Genomic DNA, 22,398 nt, shown 5'->3' with positions numbered 1-22,398 from the left:
GGGGTGTGACCCCTGAGAGCGGCTCAGTCCCATCACATCTGTGGTCCACCAGGAGTAATGACAGTGTCCTGACTGCACCGGCACCTGGGTTTGGGGCTATGTCCCCTTATCTGGAAGAAGAGGTACTGTCGTTTGTTTCCAGCAGACGATTAGGAATGGGCAGTATGTATGCTAGGTAGAGCTTGTGTCTCATCACAGAAGCAGGTCCTGTAGTTGGCTCCATGGCCAAGGCTAGTTTCTACTCCAGCCTGAGCTATGGTAGGTGCTACTAGGTTGTCACGGTTTTGTATTTCTGTGTCAGTCATGAGGTACTCAGAATATGAGGACCAGAAATGAGACAGGATGGACAGAGCAAGGGCCAAAAAGACTCTGGCCCAAATGTTGGTCCATGCCACAGTTCCCATGGGGAGGACATCGGTCATGGGAGTGTACATGGTAAGAGTGTGAGTGTGTGAATAGGCATATGTGTGTGTACTGATTTGAATGTATGAGAATGTGTACACAGGGGCACAATAAGAGCATATATGTTTGCATGGGTGGGTGTGTCAGTGCATGTGTCTATTCATGAGTTTATGAGTGTGTGAGTAGGTGTATGGCTATGAATGTGTAGGCATAAAATGTATGTGAGAAAGTATAAGTGAGTGTATGTGATAGTGTGAGTTGGTTAGTGAGTGCAAACGTATGTAAATGTGTTTTGGTAGCTATCAGTTTGTGAGTAGGTGGGTGAGCATGTGATTGTGTGGCATGCTTGTCCCTGACCCTCTCACTGTCCCATGCAGGGACAAAGCAGGTAGCCAATTGATCCCATTGGTTATTTTCTTTCCTAGGCTCATGGAGGCAGTGGGAACTTCAGCTGGTCTTCATCAAGCTATGTGGTTGCCACAGTCACTGTCAAGGGTGTGATGACCACAGGCAGTGACACTGGACTCAGTATCATCCAAGCACATGACATTCAGAACCCTCTGCATTTTGGCGAGATGAAGGTGAGTCATTGGGGGAGGACTCCAGGTGAGGGTTTCAGCAGCACCCCACTTATCCAGCCCTCACAGTTCATTCAGTAGCACTTTCGAGCCATTTGTTGGTCCTGTGCCAGTGTTGACAGCAAGCAAGGAAGTGATGGCAGTCCCAGCTCTGCCCTTGAGGTGCTCAGGGCCTCATGACAGGGAGAGGTGGATAGAATCCCCCACACCAAAAAGCAATGGGACTGGAAGGGCCAGTACCATAGAGCCAAGGTTTTTGGAGGGGAGACCAGGGAACACAGAGGACCAGAGAGAATCACAGCTGTTTTAGAAAGGTTTCCGTACTGAAAGCTATGAATCTCGGGCTGGTGGAGTGGCTCAAGCAGTAGAGTGCCTGTCTTGCAAGCTTGAGGCTCGGAGTTCAAATCCCAGTGCCACCAAAAAAAAAAAAAAAAGGAAACCTCCTTTGATCTGAACTGGGAGTGGTATTGAGGACTGGATTGTTTGGATTATAAATTCACAGAGAAAGGGAGCTCCAAGAGACCAGCAGGCTTCTCTCCCCTGTTCAGGCATAAAGTCAGGTGACCACTGTGCAGCTCTTGCCTGGGGTTTGACCCTGACTCATTGGGAGCATCTCATTTAGCAGAGGTGTCAGGGGATGGGGGTGTCACCTGTAGCTAACCTTCTGCCAGCTGCATTTATGGCCCCTGACTCCAGCTTTACCTGAGCCCTGCTCTGAGCTCCTCCTTTAGTACCCCGGAGTGAATCTATCCTCTGGGTTCTCTTACTTTGTTGGGAGGTGGGAGGAAAGATGTTCTGGTGTTTTTATTGTGGTCCGCACACATCTACTCCTGAGATAGATCTGATTCTCAGACAAAGATGTATTTAACAGAAGCCCTTCAAGAAAGCACAATTGCCCAGTTTTTGGATCGGCTGTGACTACCTTCCCAGGCTTCCTCCTCCAAAAATATGCCACCTTTTCCCATTGCTCAGCCAAAAGCCTGAGAACAGTCCTCAAGAGGCAGCAACCCAGCCTGACTCCCAGCTGTCCTTGGGTCATCAAGGCTATTCCTTGTGCTAGGTTGTGCATCAGGACAGGGCAGCTGATTGGAGCAAATGGGTGAGGAGGGTAAGCTGTGACCCCAGGACTGAACTTGCAGTGTAGTGAGGGTGGGGGTGGATTTCTCTGAGAACCTGCTGCTGCCTCTCTCACTCTTCCTGGCCACTTGCCGCACACCCCCATCACACCCATCAGCTGCACATTCAGAAAATGTCTCAGTGCAAACCCGGCCAACTTCTACACCACCGTGCCTGGCCAAGCTACTACTATCTATCACTGGGATGCTCCAGCAGCCTCCCAAATGGTTACCCAGTAGCCGATTTGACACAGATAATAGAGGAATGGGCATTTCTTAGGTCTCCCTAGCTTAGCCACCCAACATCCGTCCCAGGGTACCAACCCTGCAGGATGTGGCTGACTGTCCTCAGACCCCTCTCTCCCTTCCTCTCTCCTCCTCCACGCTGCATCCACACTGGCCTCCTTTGTTCTCTCCTAGCATCCAAGCTGCCATGTACCTCAGACTGTCCCTTTATCTGGAGTGTCTCCCCCACACCCCTAGACTTTGGACTGGTTGTCTGTGATATGGCTCTCAGGTCTGAGCTCCTGGGTGACATCTTAGAGAGGCCTTCCCTGACCACTCTGTCCCTGAATACCCCATGCCCACCTCTCCCCTTTCCATGGGTGTCCTAGGCATCCCGCCCACAGCTGTTTAGTAAACCCTTGGCCCCTGGGCCTCACCCCATCCTCCAGGTGTATGTGATCGAGCCCAGCAGCATGGAGTTCGCCCCGTGCCAGGTGGAGGCGAGACTGGGTCAGACCCTGGAGCTGCCCCTGAGGATCAGCGGCCTCATGCCCGGCGGGGCCAATGAAGTGGTCACCCTGAGTGACTGCTCCCACTTTGACTTGACTGTGGAGGTCGAGAACCAGGGTGTGTTCCAGACACTGCCAGGTAAACCTGCACTGCCCAACTGGTGCCTGACAGCAGAGTTGGGATCAGATCACTTGGGTGCCCTCTGTGGGCCACCCAGGTTCCTAAAGAGAGAGCCTGGGGCAGCAGGGGGGCCACGATTGGAATGGCCTTTGACATCCTGTCCAGCTTCGGCTCCCATCTGTTCTGAGTCTTTCTGGCCATATGATGTTTGGCAAATGATTTGCTTTTCTCTGCCTCAGTTTCCACATCTCTAAAATGAGTGTTCTCTGAGTAGAATCACATGTCATGTATGTACTTCATTGCAGGTGCTCAGAACGCATCATACGCGGGGATTTTATCTAGTTACAGTTATGTTGCTGTGTAACTATATGACCTGTGCCTCCTGAGCCTGCTCATCTTTTCTCCTCAGCTTTTGCTGCGGCGTGTTTACACTGGTATTGGTGGTGACCCTAACAGTGGCAGTTTATGGAGTGTCATCCCTATGGCTGTGGGGCCTGCACTTTTGCATCCCTAACTTCATTTAGAATTTGCACTCACTGTAGTAGGAGGAGATGCTCTTGAGCCATGTGTCAAATGAAGAAGCCAAGGCTGAGTTGCCCACAGGCACATCTGGCCTGGGCAGGGCTGGGGTGCAGGCCTGGGCATGCCCATTGTGCCTATGAGATGGGGCCTCTCGGAAGTGTGGACTCTGGCAGGGTGACCATTCTGCTGTGATTTTGTGATGAAGAAAACCAAGGGACTAATGAGCTATTGGGTAGAAGTAGGATTGGGCAGGTTGCTGGCAGTAACAGGGACAAAATTTGATTGGTGAGTGTACCTCTTTCAGGGCCCAGCGCCCAGGTTGCTTATCAGGCTTGCATACACAGTGAACCTCGAATAGCAGGACCTGTCCTATATCAGAGGGCTCAGACCTAGTGTCCAGGCACTGAAGAAGCACTGAAGCTATTGATACAGAGGAGCATTGTCATCCTGGAAGTGCTTGCAGTGTGGCCTGAAGAACCAGGTGTCTGCATATTACATAGTTATGATGACGGACGGAGATTCTGCAACTTCACGATGCGTAGAGGAAGGAGGCCGGCACGTCTCCAAAATCCCTGAGCTAACCAAAAGCAAAAGTCGGCAGCATTGAGCAGCCTGGAGTGTTACCCCAGAGTAACTGACTAGGATGGAAGAAGTAGCATGCCCAGGAGAGAGGCCAGCTGGCAGCAGGAGGTGTGCTGGCTGTCCCCTGCACCATCCCTACACCAGTCCTGCAGGGGCATCTACAGGGTGCAGCCCAGGTATGGGGACAGGACCTGTGAAACAAAGTACACAATTCCTGGGCTCAATTCTCTTACTGGTTATGTGATGTCAAGCATGTTGCTTGGTCTTTCTGAGCCCTGGTTTCTCTGTGTATAATGGGGTTGACAGCCCCTTGCCTATTTGAGGGTTGCACATGGATATCCCACAGCACAGTGCAGGATACTTTTTCAAGGAGTCTGAGTTCAGAAGACTGCAACCAAGACAAATCCTATGAGGTCAACATTTCCCTTAGAAAGTCCCTTAAATATCCCTGGTGTTGTGGTGTGTGTGCACGTGCCCGTGTGTGTGTGTGTGTGTATGTGTGTGTTTTGGCAGTACTGGGGTTTGAACTCAGAACCTCATGCTTTCTAGGTAGGTGTTCTACCACTTGGGCCACTCCATCAGCCCTTTTTTGTGTTGGATATTTTCCATATAGGGTCTCACGAACTATTTGCCCTGGCTGGCCTTGAACTGCTAACCTCCTGATCGCTCCCTCCTGCGAAACAAGGATTACAGGCTTGAGCCACTGGTGCCCAGCTACCTAGTGAAATGTTTGTGGGACTTTGTGTTGATTTGCTTGTTTGGTCCAGGTTATGTAAAAAAAAAAATTCATCTTAGAAAACTGGATTTCTAGCTGAGGGAGACAGATACTGATGGAAGTCCTTGAGACTTGAACCTAGGCCAGAGCATCAGGTGCTTTGTGGCTGGGGCATATGCAGCCCAGAGAGCAGGTGGGACAGATGTGTTCCCAGGATAGATAAATGGTCTCTGTTCAGAGCACACATGGTAGGACTGGTCAGGTCTCTGTAAGGCAAAGGCAACTTATGGAATGGGAGAAAATAATTGCAAATAATTTACCTCACAATGGGTTGGTATCTAGATTATTTGAAGAAATCTGTATGTCAACAGCAGTGACCCAGACAATGTGATTGAATAATGATGAGCAAAGGACTTGAATAGACACTTCTCCAAACATACATAAATAACCAAAAGCACGCAAAAAGATGCTCAACATCATCAGAGAAAGGCAATGAAAAATTACACCCTTTAGGATGACCGCTATCAAAATGACAGGAAGCAAGTGTTGATAGGGAGCAGGAGAAATGGAAGCTCGTGCTCTGTTGGGAGAAGGTAAAATGGTGCATCTGCTGTGGAAAACTATATGGTGGTACCTCAAAAAATTAAACATAGAATTATCTTATGCTCCGGAAAATCTCCTTTCTGGGCATATACCCAAAGATTTGTTTTCATTGTTGTTTTGTTTGTTTGTTTTTGTGATATTAGTGTGTGAACTCAGGGCTTTGCATCTGCTAGCCACAAGCTCTACTGCTTGAGCCAGGTCCCCAGCCCTTTTTGCTTTTCTTATTTTTCAAATAGGGTCTCACCTTTATGCCCCAGCTGGCCTGGACTGTGATCCTTGTTTATGCTTCCCATGTAGCTGGGATGTCAGGTACATGTCATCACACCCAGTTTATATTGGTTGAGATGTGATCTTGTGAACTTTTTCCCAGGGCTGGCCTTGAACCATGACCCTCCCAGTCTCTACTTCCTAAGTAGGTAGGATTGTAGGCATGAGCCACCGAAACCAGCAACCCAAAGGTATTGAAAGCACACTCTTAGAGATGTATTTGTCAGCTCCATGTTCATAACAGCATTATTTACAGAAGCTAAGAGTACAGGCAACCTCATGTGGTAAAAGGTTGTTCAATCTTAAAAAGGAAGGAAATTCTAGGCTGGGGGCATGATTCAAGTGGTAGAGCACCTGCCTAATAAGTCCAAGGCTCTGAGTTCAAACTCCAGTATAATAAGTGAAAAAAGCCAGTCACAAAATGTTTAATACTGTGCAGTTTTTATAAGTGTTTTTAAAGTTAATTAAAATTGGTGGCAAACAATGGCAGGGATGTAGAACAGCTGCTCGTAACAGTTTATATAAACCGGTAGAAACATTTTAGGAAAGGTACTTACTAATTACTGAAACTGCATGTATACATGACCCATGGCCTACTGTCCCCCTCTTAGGGACACAGCCAACCTAAATGTCAAGGCATGTCCTCTAAAAGATGGGCTCGCAAATTTTGCTGTTAGTACATTTGCTATCAGTATAGCCCAATCTGGAAACAACCCGAATGTTCCCAGTTGCACATTCATACAGCAGAACAATCTATAGAAATGTGGATAAAGGATGTATATCATGCCAACAGTAAGGAATCTCAGACAATATTGCGTTGAGGAAGCCAGACACAAAGGTGCTTGTACTCAGTGGTCCCTGTTACACAATCTGAAGAAGCAGTATAATGAAGGTGTCTGATAGAAGATTGAAGATGAGAATGACCTGTAGGAGATTCTGGAGGTGCTGGTAATATTCTTTTTTTTGACCCAGGTCCTGGATACAGGGTGTGTTGGTTATGTGAGGGAAACAAACATTGAATTATATACATAGGAAACATGCACACGTTGGTATCTGACACACTTTTTTTTTTTGGTAATACTAGGGATGGAAGCTAGGGACTTCTGCACTCTCAGCATGTGCTCTAACACTGATCTACACCCTTAGCTCCTATAATTTTTAAGTTAAAACAAAATCTGATTGTGTGTCAAGCCCAGGATGAGAGGCTCTTGGCCTGTTGCCCCTTTCCTGCCAAGGCAAATTCATGACAACCATTTGGTTCTCCTCTTTGTGCAGGGAGGCTGCCACCAGGGCCTGAGTATTGCAGTGGTGTCAGAGTGAGAGCTGAGACCCAGGGGTCTACCACCCTCCTCGTGAGCTACACATATGGCCACATTCACCTGAGTGCCAGGGTCACTATTGCTGCCTACCTACCGCTGAAGGTGAGCTGAGACTCTGCCCTTCCCAGCCCACCTGGTCTCCTCCTTCACTGCTGTATGCTCTTGGAGGTTGGGTGGGAGTGACTTGTTCCATAGGTTCTAAGCACTGTCATTGTCTATGTGAGCAGGCTATGGGTCCCTCAGCACCAAGTCACCCCAGCCCATTAGACCATAAGGGAGCTTTTTGTTAAAAAAAAAAAATACGTTTTCCTTTATTGGAGACTTTCAGGATATCATAATTTTACTTGCCAATTCACTCTTTGATTCAATGAGTAATTATTGAGTGCCTGCCATGTGCCAGGCATGCTTCCAGGTGCTGGGCACAAAACAAGCACAAAGCCTTGCCCTGGAAGCCTGTACGGACCTTGCCAAAAGTGAGGAGAACACAATGGCCAAAGTAATGGAAAGAAACCACTTATAATCATGGCAGTGAGGACCCCACAGCCTGCGTTTCCCTTGTCTTCTGTACATTTCCTTTCCCTTTCAGTATTGTTTTCTGTTTTTTTTTTTTTTCTGGTACTGAGAATTGAACACAGGCTCATGCACAAGCTCTCTACCACTGAGCTATATTCCCACCCATTTTTATTTTTTTATTTTAAGACAAGGTCTTGCTAATTTGCCCAGGCTGGCTGCCAACTTGCAGTCCTCCTGCCTCAGCCTCCTGGGTAGCTGGCATTACAGATGTTACAGGTGTGCACCACCATTTCTGCTGTTTTCTGCTTTTTAAAGTGACAACATAGTTAGAACTAATATATACAGTCAGTCTTGTACCTGCTTTACAACACTTGGTCAATACTGCTATAGGGATTTGAACAAAGGTGCCATCTGTGGCTATTCAGTGTTCACCTCTCAAACCCCTCCTTGTGAACTTCAGCTTGCTGCTGGTTCTAAGCTGTGATAAGTAACAGTGTGAGGAACAGCTCTCTGTTCATGAACTTATTTCTCTCTTGCCTGTTCTGTTATGAGGTGAGATCCCAAGTGGGGAGTTCCCAGATTCACAGGCTATGGGTATTTTCCATAATTTCCCAGATTGTTTTACAAAAAAGGCAAATCAGTTTACATACACATCCTGCCCCAGTGAGGACTTCATTCTCTCCAAAGAACCCTGACTCCATGGGATCTTCATGACAACCCTGACTGTGCTATAGGTGTGCTCACCAAGATTTAAAGAAGACATAGGGGGCTTGCCTGGTCTCCCGCCCCAAACCCGAGAGCAGGGTGAGGACTCAGAGCCCAGGCACTCAGCCTTGCAGCACCTCTGCCTCCCAGAGGAATGCCTAGTCTTCTCCCTCCTCCCTCCCCAGGCTGTGGATCCCTCTTCTGTTGCTGTGGTAACCCTGGGCTCCTCGAAAGAGATGCTGTTTGAAGGTGGCCCCCAGCCCTGGGTCCTTGAGCCTTCTAAGTTCTTCCGGAATGTCACCTCTGAGGACACAGATAGCATCAGTCTGGCTCTCTTAGGGCCCCCTGCCTCCCGGAATTACCAGCAACACTGGATCCTTGTGACTTGCCAAGCCTTGGGTGAGCAGGTGAGTGGGGAGCCACTCCAAGTCTTACCTTGCCCTCAGGGGCCATGGAAACACCTAATCTTCAGAGGAACTTGAGTTCTTCTCTTGTTCTACCCATTTTACAGAAGAGCTAACAGGCTCAGTGAGGTGGGTGACTAAGTGAACACCAGGAAAATTCACGAGGTATGGCAATCAGGATCCCCTATTACACATCAGCTTCTATTGAGCCAGCCTGTTAGGGTTGCCTCCTCCCTCAAGGATGCAACATCTCCTTCCCCTCCAAACTGCAAGTAATGGTGTGAGGTCAGGTATCACAAAGCCAGATGCTTTCAGGGACCTTTAGGCATCAACAGGAGTGAGACCACAGACCCAGGTTTGGCACGTTTTCCTGGTATTTCAGGATACACTGGAAATCCTAACATTTTTGCATGTGGAATCTCTTCATTTTTAAAATGCTAAAACCCAACAATATTAGAGGGCTGAGTGGACAGAACAAAATATGTATCTGTCCTGAATCTCCACAGGGCTGCCATGGCCAAGGCTGAGGGCTGGGCACTTCTTTTAACTTCTTTTAATGGGTCTACTCCTCCATTCCCGGGGAGCTCCAGATGGGAACAAAATGTGTGTAAGTGGTCTGAATGATCCAAGAAAGGCAGAAGAACAGAGCACCCATTTGTTTGGGGATGTGAAGAATTTTCCTGCATGTCTAATAATGCAGAGAACACAGACTGAGTTTAAGGCACACAGGTGCACCACCTACAGTGCCCTTCTGACATCAGCCATGCCAAGGCTAGCTAGGGTAGTAGGAGAAGTACACAGAAAAAGGCCTCACTCCCCACTGGGGTTGTTTATGAAAATGTAATAAAATAGTAAGAGCAATAAATACATAGTACTAAATAAGTAGTAACAAAAATCAAATTAATGACTTAAATTAGAAAGGTTTCCTGTCCTGGCTTGACAAGATCATCTGAGTCTGGCCCTGAGCTACTAGAGTGTGGTTCGTAGTCAGGATCCTTTCTAGAGTCCTCTGTACTGCCAGACTCTGGACTCTCTCACTTGGGGCATTGTAGGCAGACAGAAAGCTTGCTAGAGTTTGGGGAGAACTGCCTTTCCTCCTGCCTCTTGGCCCCGAAGGGTGAGGGGCTACAGGACCAGACTTTTGCTTTCTGTAGCAGGTGTCTCTGAGGAAGTGGAGGGTGTTCCCTCAGGTGGGGCTGTTAGCTGCAGTGCTTGTACAATGAGGGGGCTAGACTTGATTTCAGAAGTCCCAGCTCAGGCAGCTAATATACATTTTTCTCTTTTTTTATATCTTTAGTTTCCATCTCTGAAGCAGCCACTAGGGCTCCCACCAGAGACAGCAAGTAGGCAGAGGATAGGGACCACCTCCAGGCCATGGCTCTGTCTCCACCGCAGGCTTTCTCCTGCACAGTCCCTTTTCTGACCCATTTTCTGAGAATCAGGCTCTTGCACTCCGCAGTGTTTATATCCCCACATCTGCACATCACTGACAGGTGATGTCAGGTCAGGGTGGACTCCTCATTTAAACATCCATGACCTTGTGACTTTCCTAATGTAGCCATGGGGTTTTCTTGGGTCCTGGGAAAGCATCCCCCAATTTCTCTCTTCCCTGGGACATTAGCAGAGGGCCTTACAGCTTTTCCCCTGAGAGTCTCTTAAATGCTGAAAAAGTGCTCTCCACTTATGTGTCTCTGGACCTTTGCCTACCCTCTGAGGTACAAGTGTCACTATGCCCATCCTGCAGAAGAGAAAACAGTCTCAGCTTAGAGAGGAGGGGACTCAACACTCAGGGTATCTGACTGCTTTTGTCCTGCCAGGTCATTGCCCTCTCAGTGGGGAACCGGCCCAGCATCACCAACTCCTTCCCTGTCGTGGAGCATGCTGTGGTGAAGTCCGTCTGTGCTGAGCCATCCAGGCTCACCCTCACACCGGTTTATGCCAGTCCCCAGCTGGACCTGTCTTGTCCATTGCTGCAGCAGAACAAGCAGGTGGTGAGTGTAAGCCATTTTTGGTTAGGCAGGAGGATCTCAACCACTTCTACCCATGGTCCAGTGTTGTGAGGGCTATAATTCTACACCATACCATCTTGATCTCAACAGTTAGTCTGGGCAGGGGGTGTTTTCGTTTAGGCCTTGCTTGGGTGGAAAGGGAGGGTCCAGAGCTGGAGAAGGTGGGGTGACTTTCCAAAGTACAGCTGCTAAGAGGGTCCCTAACTTTCCATATCCCCTTACGATTTCCTCCTTTACAATGGTGTGAGAATGACATGTGTTGATCAGAAAGCACCCTTGGGAGTTTGGATTTGGATCTTCCCCTGGACAAGTGTTGGGCCTGTGATCCTCTGTCGACACTGCACAGAGGCAGCTCCCAGTCAGCCTCATGATCGCGAGGGGAAACAACGGATGCTTGGCGTGTGCTGTATCCATAAGTCACACGCATGTGCAAGCCTGTATCGCACGGCGGGTTTGTGCTGGGCAGCTGTCCCACCTACTGCAGGCTGACAGCAGTGCTCTGAGAACAGTTAGGGGAGGCTGGGTTGAGCTAGGATGCTGGGAAGGTTAAGTGCATGCAAGGCTTTCCCAGCCTACGATGTGCTCAACTTATGATGGAGTCTTCAGGACCTAAGCCTGTCCTCAGTCCAGGAGCTCAGTGAAGGCAGCGCCAGGTGAAAACTGTCCTGTCAGATTCTGGACTCGCTGTCTCCCTCTGCTGGGCAACCTCCCCAGTGGGAGGTTGTGAAACCCTCCTGGTGTCTCCTGTGACTCCAATGTGTTCAGGGCTCCTTGTGTGGGACAGAGTGTGTGTGGTCAGAGCAGGGGTGGGGGCTGTTGAGGAGAGGTGACAGCTGCAGCATTGTCCTGGGACATCAGGGAGCTGGAGTGTTGGGAGGTAAGAATGTCCCTGTGGTCCGTCTCACAGCGTCAATGAACAGAGTGATCAGGAGGCGTGGAAGCTGCCTCTCAGAGCCACAGTGAGACAGGAGGTCCACGGAGAGGACAAGTGGAGGTGGCAAGTGCTGAGAGGAAAGTGAAATGGGGACAGACTGGCTGGAGTAGGCACTGCACGAGGAGCAGGGCAGGGAGCTGCCATCCTAGCAGAGGAGGGGCCTTAGGCAGGAGGAATAGCAAAGGTAAAGTCCCAGAGGCCAGACCAGGGTCTCTGTCATTGTCCCTGTCCACAAGTGACCAGAACAGTTCTGTGTGTTGAGAAGGTTCACCCTGAGACCTGTTCCCCCTCACCATGACCACCTTCAAGGCCAGGGTCCTTAGGCTTCTTCTGCAGGTTTGTCCACAAGAATCAGAGGTGTGCAGAGTTGCAAGAGCAGAACCCAGATCTGTCCAGCTCCAAATGCAGCGCCATCTCAGTGGCCCCTGAGGGCCTTGTGTTTTCCTGGAGCTGTGGAAGAGGGGCACAGTTCGTGTCCGGGTAGTGCAGTCTCTGGCACACCCAATTGAACTTGTCTAAAGCTTGCTGTGTCTGTGGCCTCTCCCACCATAGGCAGAGTGCTAGGGGAGTTGGGTCCCTGGGGTGAGGAAGCACAGCTTTGCCTTTGACCCAGACTCATCTGTTTAAAGCTGGAGGGGAGTGGCCTCTACTGTGCTCTCTGCTGCTGTGAAATCAATTTTTTAGCTTCCCCACGTGAGTGGGAACGTGCAGTCCTTGTTTCTGAACTGGGTTTATCTGGAAGTTTTACATTTAACTCACTTTTGTATTAAGCAAATCACCCTGGGTGGAAGAAATAGCATCATGCGGTCTGGCCTGCTGGCCCCCTTGCCCTGAGGCCAGGAGCCAGACTAGGTGAGGGCAGCTCACGCTGTGGGCTAGTGTCAGGGGCCATTGGCCTAGGTGCTGACCTCCTGTGAGCAGTGGTGACAAGTGACCTGGAGTTGTTGCAGGGGACAGATGTGATTACATGCAAGGGGTTCAGAGTGCAGCCATTATACTTTTTGTATTGTTCTTTGCGTAAAACCTGCCTGTGGTTTCTGTTTCACTCTGAAAATATCAAAGCCCCTTCTGTGGCCTGCAGGCCCTAGGTCCTGGTCCCCAGCCACCCTCTCCTCTGTCTCCACTCCATCCATGCTTAGATAGATGCCTTGTCATTCCCTGCATGTGCTGTCCCTCCTCTGCTTGGGTCTTGGGCTGTCTAGTCCCTGGAGCTTGCATGTTCTCCCAGTGTCCAACCCCATGCTTCCCTCCCCTTCTCCCTCAATTTTTTTTTCAGATTCTCCCTTCTTAATGTGGCCCTCATCAAACTTCACCTAAGCATTCACCTCCTTCAACATTCCAGATTCCCACTCCCACCTCCCCGACCCTAAGCACTCACCATGACCTAGAGCTGTGGAATCTACTTACCTGCTTTATTTGCTGTCGGTCTCCAGAACACAGCCTAGTGAGTTCAATAATTCCTCTCAGATGACTGAAAAGGCAAGCCAAGGAGCACCTGCCCCTGTGTCCCTTTTGTTAGCTGCCCTTGCCATGTGCATGTGAAGTGATTGGAGAACCACTATGGCAGGACTGGTGGGAGTGGGTGGGGGTGGGGAGCTGCTGCCTCTCAGAAAGAGCAATCTATGCTCAGGAACAGATGACAAAATTATAAATCTATGTTCATCTCTCCTGTCCTTATGCATTAGCAATGGATAAAGCAAGGCACATCTGAACCCCATTGTGCTTGTCTGTCTGTAGGCCAGGACCTTGAATTTAGCCCAGGGTTGTCTCTGGACTGAAAGGAGATGATCTGACTGAGGAGCTCAGCTCTCAGGTGGTTTCTGTGTCATTGATGTCTGTAGGAAATAATGGACCTCAGATCCAGAATTGCCATGTAATCCATCAGTCCTCAGGGTCCCAAGCTGTGAGCCAGCCATTCAAGTGTGTCTCCTGTGATTTATGGGGTCATTAGGGGACCTTGAGGAAGATACATACCCCCAGTGCCTCCTGAGTGCAGTACCAGTTTAATTTTGTAGCTTTCCAATCCAGTAGATGAATCAATGGCGAGGTGAGCCACCAGAATGAAGTGACGGAAGAAAGCCAGATTGTAGGCTGACCCCAGTCAGGGTCAGTGTTCTACTTGCTGTGCTTGGGCACCAGTTGTGTGCCAGGGAACTGATTAGCCAGAGCTTTGGTGGAGCTTGTGTCTAGCTCAGGCACCAAGGAGAAGCTGCACAGTGCCAGGTGAGGTCCTTGGGTTTTGAAATCAGACCCATTGAATTCTACCCCTAAACTTGTGTGATTGTGAGCAAGTCATTTAATGCCTCTGAGCCTCAGCTTCCCCATTCATAAAGTGGGAATAGTGTTGAAAGCCCTTACTAGAAGAGCTCAGTTAGCTTACAAGCATGCTTGGCAAAGTGTTGACGTCCTTCCCTGGAACAACACTGACTTTCCACCCAGGGCTGTGTCTGGAAGAAGGGTGGAGTGTCTGGGACAGATGCCTGTAGTCCCAGCCCCCTTTCATAGTTGCCATCGGTATTTGGCATTTGTATTAAATCCTGGGAGTCCTCTTGGAGGTAGAGGTATGTATAGGAGTGCAAGATGGCAAGACTTTGGAACAGTGGGGGCAGGAAGGAAGGAAAGCAGCTTGGCTGGGGTGAGTGACTTGGAGTGGGGATTTCAACCTCAAAAGTGGTAATATCCTGGGAAAGACCATCCTTCCCCTTCCTCCCATGGAAAGGGCTTTGTGCCCCTAAAGCAGACACTCCACCATTTAAGCCACACTCCACCCCATTTTTTTCTGTTTATTTTTGAGATGGGAATCTCGTAAACTATTTGCCTGGGCTGGCCTTGAACAGCAATCCTCCTGATCTCAGCCTCTCAAGTAGATAGGATTACAGGTGTGAGCCACCAGCGCCCTGCTCCTTCTTTTTCTTACTAGATGTCAGCTACCTTGCCCCCTATTAGTTGTGCCAGCCAAAATTGCCTCCAGATATTGCCAGAGGCCTGCCTAGTGATAGAAGGGGTCCTTATCCCCACTGAGTACCAGAGGTCAGGTTGGGCAGAGGCTTGCGGGGGGGTTACTTTGGTGGCTGGCATGGTGAGCACAGGTTTGTGATACATCCCCAATCCTTCATCAGGATCCCTGAGCCCCCAAGCAACCAGCTGGCTTCAGGGCACACCATGAGGTCAGCGTCTGATTTTTGCTTCTTATAGGTTCCGGTCTCCAGCCACCGTAACCCGCTGCTGGACCTGGCTGCCTATGACCCGCAGGGTCGCCAATTTGACAACTTTAGTTCTCTGAGCATCCAGTGGGAGTCCACCCGGCCTTTGCTGGCCAGCATTGAGCCTGACCAGCCCCTGCAGCTGGTGTCCCAGGATGATGGGAGCGGCCAGAAGAAGTTACATGGTGAGCCCAGCATCAATCCCGAGAGCTTGGGGTGGGAGGACAAGAGAAGTGAAACCCTGAATAGACAAGAAGTGTCCTGTGGCAGGTTCATGCCTATTGGAGCTCCCCTTCATCCACAACTAAAATGTAAGGTACAGTGTGAGGTCACTCTCCTCCTTCAGTCCGCACATATGTGTCTACTTCTCAGAAGGTCACATACATTCTAGCTCCAAGACCTAGGCTACTTGGTGCCATGTCACAGCACTCACAACCCTCCACAGCCAAATGTTGAGTCCATCTCCTCCCATCCCATGACATTTTGGCACCATGCTCAGGCCTTGTTAAGCTCATTCAGGGTGGATATACAATTTTAGTGAACTCAGTTACCTATTATCAGACTTGAAACTGTAAATCAATAGGGGGAGGGCTGACTTCAGAGACAGCCATGGGGCAACATGCAACAATTTTCTCTCTCTGGACTCAGGTTTGCAGGCCATTTCGGTTCACCAGGCATCAGGAACTACAGCCATCTCTGCCACAGCAACTGGCTACCAACAGTCTCACCTCAAAGCTGCCAGAGCAAAGCAACCGGTACCTCCCAGAGGCCTCCACTGGGCAGGGCCATGGGCAAGGCTGGGAATTCATCCTGTCTGTGCCCTACTCCTGGTATCTGAGGGCCCTGAGCACCACTGATGCAGATCATCAACTGCCATGTCCCCTCCACTCTCCAGTATCTCAGGAGGGGCTCAAGGCAGAGATGATGCTAGTGGGGAGGCAGACGGGTGCATTGAGATGGGAGTGGAAATGGCTGTGCTTGGATGACAGCCATCTTGACTGAGGTAGGGCAGCAGGTGCTGCCTGGAAAGGGAAGTTAGGACTCGATTCCAGAGGACCTAAATGGCAGGTTGAAGAGCTTCATTGTTTCTTGGGAGAAGGGTTTTATCAAGGAACTGTGCCCATGGAAGTGGCACTGGACAGAGGTGGCCGCTAAAGTGTCTCGCCTGTCCCTGATGGCTCTGTCCTTTCCATTCTCACCAGCACTGGGAATCCCTTGGCTTGTGAGTGGCCTAATGTCGCAGGGCTGGAGGAAGGCGCATCGAGCACCCTACAGGGCCTTTGCCCTTATGCTCTTGTCACGATGGGGGCCCTCTCTGTTCTGATTTCTTCCTCTGATCGTCACCCAGGGCTTCCTTTCCTTGAACTCTCCTGACAGTTGCTGCCTCTCTCAGGCACTTACTCAGTGCTTGTGCTCACAGACAGTTACATCAGTTGCTAATGGTGGGGACATGTTTTGTCGTTAGCCAATTCCGTCATCCTGTGAATACCATAGCGTGTACCCGCATAAACTTAAGACAGCTGCAGTGTCACTAAGGGATACAATCTATGGATTCCTGTCATGTACACAGGTCATTACCAACCGAACTGTCATATGGCATGTGACTATAAGAGTATATTAGTTGCACCTGGGTCACATCCAGCACTCTCCCTCTAGTTACGTGTGGCAGGAAACAGACATATACTGTGTTGTATGATACCCAAGGTAGTGAGAGCTGCCCTTGTCCTCCATGAGTCAGCTAGGAAGCTACTTCTTTGGAGCCCTCAGCTGTGTCCTGGACTGGTCAGCACCTGTGCTATTTGCTCAAGTCCGTGTGCTCTACCACGGCAGTGTCTGCCACATGTGCAGTACCTGGGCATTTGCTGTGAGATCCTGAGGGTCAGGTGTGCATGTTAGCCCCTGGCAGGGTGGGTTAAGGTAGCATCTGAGCAGGACTGTTGATCACCACCTCATCTGGTTGGGAATAGGATTACGGGGGGCCTCTAAGGGAATGTGGCCTTTCCATGGGCTCAGGTGCACCATGGTTTCATTGGGGTTTGTGTTGGACGTAACGAGTGTCCTGAGGCAAGGTGAGGACCTGGGGCATCTAACCCTGCTCTTCCAGAGGGGTGACCTGGCGTTGACCATGGTTGCCTGGATCTGATGATTTTGGCCTCACTCCTTCAGCACGAGTCTCCTGTGTCTGTGTCAGCCTCCGTAGAGCTCATTCTGGTGGAGGATGTGAGGGTGAGTCCGGAAGAGGTGACCATCTACAACCACCCAGGTGTCCAGGTATGGCCCTTTGCCCAGCCACCACCCTGCCTTCGAGAGACCCAGCAAGGGTCTCTCTGACACATGGCCCAACCCCCACTGTCCACATCTCCTTCTCCAGGCAGAACTCCATGTCAGAGAAGGCTCTGGCTACTTCTTCCTCAACACAAGCACCACAGATGTCATCAAAGTGGTCTACCAGGAGGCCCAGGGCATCGCCATGGTGAGCTTGGGTATCATCTCTACCTTGACTTTCCTGCTTCACCTGGGCTGTCACACAGAGTTCATAGTATTTCAAAAGCTGCTCTGTGTTGCTTCAGCCAAGGGATGGGCGGGGTCTTTAGCTTGTCTGATTTGCTCAAGAACTTCTGTCATAGCCACGCCACGTTTGTGATTTCTGTTCTGGATACACAAATTACCCACACTGTTGGTTAATCAGTCTTTTAATGAAGATCTCATTTTGTTACATAAGCTGCTCTGTAGCAACCGTTTCTATTTCTCCACGTTTCTTGATCCTCTTCTACTCTGCAGATAAGGACTTAGCCATGCAAAAGGTATGGAAGAACATAGGGTTATGTTTTTGTTTTTAATATCATGTTGTCCTAAGGTTTTTGTCTTTCCTTTCCTTTTTTTTTTTCATATTGCTATGTAGGTTGCAGGTTATTTTTATGCAGTCATTTGGACTTTAGCCATTCTTTATCTTTCTTTTTGTTTGTTTGTTTGTGGTACTGGTGCTTGAACTCAGGGCCTCATATATGCTAGGCAAAAGTTCTACGTCTTGAGCCTAGCCCCCAGACCTTTTTGTTTTTTGTTTGTTTTTCAGATAGGACATCATACTAACTTTGCCCAGTTTGGCCTCAAATGTGATCCTCCTACCTCCACCTCCTAAGTAGCTGGGATTACAGGTGTGCACCACAATACCCAGTCCACTATTCTCTTCTTGTAGAGCATTTGGGTTGTTTTAAGCATTTTGTATTTTTAATAAAACTGAACCTTCTTTCAAAGGAAACTTAGAACTGAATTTGTGAAAAGAATCCTGGAAGTCATAGGTACAGGACAGCCTGGAATGACACCAACCCACCAGGGCCAGTAAATCCCAGTTGGGCTGCTGGTTTTGGGTGGTCTGAGCTTCCCTTTGTTGAAAGGGGGCTGCCCCATGTTCAAGGAGTCAAACCAGCACTGAGACTTGCCCCTAGACTCCACCGAGGCCTGGCTTGCCTGTGGTGGGATTTAGCTCACTCACTGCCTGGCTGACTGGGGGTTGTTTTGCAGTCCCAAGGCCCAACTTTCTCTTCTCCTTGCCTGGCTCAACAGCATGGAGTGAACCTCCATATTCCAGGGAAGCTATTGCTGGAATTAAGCTCTGCTGTGACCAAGTCCCAGAACCTCCTTTCAGAAACACAGCCAGGGCACCTTGTCCACAGTGTTGCTGTGAGTGTGGCGTAGATGGCAGTCAAACGTACTTCCCTCCCTCTGTGCAGGTGTTCAACTGAAATTCTGTTTCTGCTTCTCTGACTTTTCATCCCCTGACTCTCTTGACATGATGGGGGGTTGGGGGGGGCGGTCACAAAATTAATTTGCTCCACACTGGGACAGGCGTAAAGTAAGTTAGGAAGACAAGCTGAATGTGAGAGCTTGTTTGCAAATGCTGTGGTAAGTGGACTGAGGTTAATGTCCGTGCTGAATGATGGAGCGGTAGAGGCTGTGGCACCTGGAGAGCGTGAGCTGTGTGTAGAGGGTGGCCCCCCGTGCACCTCGGGCTCATCTCTGTTATTGTGATAGCATCTTTACTGAGGTGTGACTCACATACCGTATACTTCACTAACTTTCTGTAGGACTCAGTGGTCTTAGTATGGTCATGTGTGTGTGCAACTGTCACCACAGTTGATTGTAGAGTATTTTCATTGCCTCAAAAAACCCATACACTTTAGCTATTACCTTTCTATTTCTACACACACACACCTGTCCCAGCTTTAAGGGACCACTAATCTACATTCTAACTGTGGTTTTGCCTATTGTGGACATTTCATATAAAGGGAATCATACCCTACGTGGTCTTTTGTAACTGGCTTCTTTTACTTAGCTAACGTTTTCAAGGTCCATCTATGTTGTAGCATATACCAGAAGTTCATTCCTTTTCATGGCCAAATAATCCATTATATGCCAGTGGATATTTATGTAGTTTCTACCTTTTGACTGTTATGAATAAGGCTGCTATAAACATTTGGGCACAAGTTTTGTGGGGACACAGGTTCACATTTCTGCTGGGTACATCGCAGGGTGGAATTACTGAGTCGTGAGGTAACTCCACACCTGACTTTTCTGAGGATCCAATGACTGTTTTCTCATGTGGCCACACCATTTTACATTCCTGCCAGCAGTGTATGAGGTCCGTCTTCCTGCTCCTCGTCAGCACGTGCAGCTGTCACCCTGCAGCATCTAGCCACTCGCGTAGGCACACAGGTTTCTTCTTGTGGTATTGACTTGCATTTCCCTGCTGTCTAATGATGTTGAGTGTCTTTTCATGTGCTTATTAGACATTTGGGTATGAAGCCTTGCCCACTTATTATCTCTTTACTACTTTTAGAATTTTCTTTGTACATTCTAGATACAAGTCCTTCATTAGGTGTGGTGTGCACAGATTTTCTCTTTTCACCCTTTTTGTTTTGCTGGTACTGGGGTTTGAACTCAAGACCTCATGCTTGCTAGGCAGGCACAATATTACTTGAATCATGCCCCCCCATGCCCATTTTGCTTTAGGTGTTTTTTGGATAAGATCTCATATTTTTTCCCAGGGCCAACCTCAGACTGTGATGTACCTATTTGATGTCTCCTGCAAGCATGCACCACCATAGCTGGCTTATTTGTTGAGATGGGGTCTTGTTAACTTTTTGCCTTGTCTGATCTTGAACCTCAGTCTTCCCAATCTTCCCCTCCTGAGTAGCTGAGATTTTAAGCATGCACTTATGTGCTTTTCTCCCGTTCTTTAGGCTGTCTTTTTACTTTCTTGGTAGCATCTTTTCAAGCTGGTAATTTTTAAATTGTGATAAAGTGTAATATGTCTACTTTTCTGCTATTGCTCCTATGTTTGATATCATCATATCTAGTAATCTATTGCAAATCTGAGCTTGTGAAATTTTACTCTGTATTTTCTTCTAAAAATTTATAATTAAGAAAATTATAGCATACATTAATTGTACAAAGGATTTTATTGTGATATTTATAACTTTGATGTAATATACTTTGATCACACTTATCCCATCTAGGTTACTCTTAACCATTCTCCCTATTCCCCCTTTTTTTTTAGTAGTTTTTGTTGGGTATCACTGTGCTATCACCCTCTCCCCTTCCACCAATTTGTTTCTTCTACCCCTTAATACTCCCCCTTTTACAATCATGTCATATTGTTAGGTTTAGATCCTATATATTAATATTTTAGTCTTTTATGTTTTCATATGAATTTTAGGATCGGCTTTTCTATTTCTGTAAAGAATGGCATTGGTATTTTGATGGGAATTGCATTGATTGCAATTGTAGATTGCTTTCCATAGTATAACCATTTTATAATATTAATTCTGCCAATCCATAAATATAGGAGGTCTTTCCATCTTTTGGTGTCTTCTTCAATTTCTGTCTTCAGGTTTTATAGTTTTCATTATAGAGGTCTTCACTTCCTCAGTTAGGTTTATTCCTAGGTGTTTTTTTTTTTAAGTTATTGTGGATGGAATTGTTTTCCTGATTTCTTTCTTAGTCTGTTGTTGGTACATAGAAGAGGTACTGATTTTTGTATGATAATTTTATATACTGCTACATATCTGAAGGTGTTTATCAGACTTAGAAGTTTTTTGTTGTTGTTGTTGGAATCTTCAGGGTCTTTTAAATATAGGACCATATTACCTGCAAACAGGGATAATTTGAGTTCTTCCTTCCCTATTTGAATCCTTTTTCTTTCTTTCTCTTGCCTTAATGCTCTGGCTAAGAATTCCATTGCTATATTGAGTAAGCGTGGGGAGAGTGGACAGCCTTGTCTTTTTCCTGACTTTAGCAGAAATGATTTCAGTCTTCTGCATTTAGTGTGATGTTGGCTATAAGTTTATAATAAATAGCCTTTATTATATTGAGGTACATTCTTTCTATTCATAGTTTCTTCAGAGCTTTTATCATGAAAGGATGTTGAATTTTTGTCAAAGGCTTTCTCTGTATTTATTGAGATGATCTATTTTTTGTCCTTTATTTTTGTTTATGTATTATATTACATTTATTGATTTGTGTATGTTGTATCCCTGGAATGAAACCAACCTAATCGTTGTGTATGATCTTTTTTTGTGTTGTTGGATTCAGTTTGTAAGTATTTTGTTGATAATTTTAGTGTCTATGTTCATCAAATAAATTAGTCTATAGTATTTGTTTTTGGTTTCAGTGTCCTTTCCGGTTTTAGTATCAGAGTAATATTGACTTCATAGAATGAGTTTGGTAACATTCCTTTCCATTCTGTTTCATAGAATAGTTTGAGAAGCATTGGTGTTAGTTCTTCTTTAATGCTCTGTTAGAATTCAGCAGTGAATCCATCTGGTCCTGGGCGCTTTTATGTTGGGAGACTCTTTGCTGCTTCAGTCTCATTCCTTGTTATAGATCTGTTTGAATGGTTTATGTCTCTTGGTTCAATTTTGGTAGATAAAATGAATCTTAAAACTCATCCATTTGTGCTGAATTTTTCCACTTATTTTAGAATATCAGTTTTCAAAGCATTCCTTAGTAATCTTCTGGATTTCGTTGATCTTTGTTGTGATACCCTTTTTTCCATCTCTAATTTTATTTATTTGGGTCGTTCTCCTCCTTTGGGTTAGTTTAGCTAAGGGTTTATCAATTTTATTTATCTTTTTGAAGGACCAAGTTTGTGCTTCATTGATTCTTTGTATTCTTTTTTATCTCCACTTCATTAATTTCTGTCCTAATCTTTATTATTTCTTTCTGCATGCTAATTTTAAATTTGGCTTATTGTTTTTCTAGGAGCTTGAGGGCATCATGAGGCTTTTTATTTGAGCTTTTTTTTAATGAAGGCCTTCATAGCTATAAACTTTCCTCTTAGCACTTCCTTTCCTATACTCCAGAGGGGCTGGTGTGTTGTTTTCATTTTCGTTAGATCCTAGGAATTTTTTTCCTTCCTCCCTTATTTGTTTGACCCACTGGTTGTTCATCAGTGTGTCGTTCAGTCTCCATGTGCTTGAATATTTTCTGTAGTTCTTTTGTTGTTTATTTCTAGTTTTATTCTGTTATGATCTGATAGAATACAGGGGGTTATTTCAATTTTCTTACATTTGTTGAGACTTGCCTTAGCTCCTAAAATTTGATCTATTTTAGAGAAAGTTCCATGAGCTGCTGAAAAGCATATGTATTGTGCAGCTGCTGGATGAAATGTTTT

At 47.3% G+C, this 22,398-nt stretch overlaps 1 protein-coding gene across 6 annotated transcripts in view; it reads left to right on the top strand.

Moving 5' to 3' along the window:
* The window catches only part of Nup210 (nucleoporin 210), a 119,025-nt gene that overhangs the window by 53,665 nt on the left and 42,962 nt on the right, over positions 1–22,398 (top strand). For all 6 annotated transcript variants that reach the window (XM_074044556.1, XM_020176163.2, XM_074044557.1 and 3 more), the window contains 9 exons: positions 828–983; positions 2,770–2,968; positions 6,915–7,060; positions 8,362–8,583; positions 10,398–10,571; positions 14,719–14,911; positions 15,375–15,481; positions 16,893–16,997; positions 17,098–17,199. In XM_074044556.1, coding sequence (XP_073900657.1) covers positions 828–983; positions 2,770–2,968; positions 6,915–7,060; positions 8,362–8,583; positions 10,398–10,571; positions 14,719–14,911; positions 15,375–15,481; positions 16,893–16,997; positions 17,098–17,199 — 1,404 coding nt within the window. The remainder of the gene's footprint in view (positions 1–827; positions 984–2,769; positions 2,969–6,914; positions 7,061–8,361; positions 8,584–10,397; positions 10,572–14,718; positions 14,912–15,374; positions 15,482–16,892; positions 16,998–17,097; positions 17,200–22,398) is intronic.

Source organism: Castor canadensis, chromosome 10 (assembly GCF_047511655.1).
Source record: "Castor canadensis chromosome 10, mCasCan1.hap1v2, whole genome shotgun sequence".
NCBI lineage: Eukaryota > Metazoa > Chordata > Mammalia > Rodentia > Castoridae > Castor > Castor canadensis.
The sequence above is the reverse complement of the archived record's forward strand: the minus strand, read 5'-3'. Positions and strand labels throughout refer to the sequence as shown.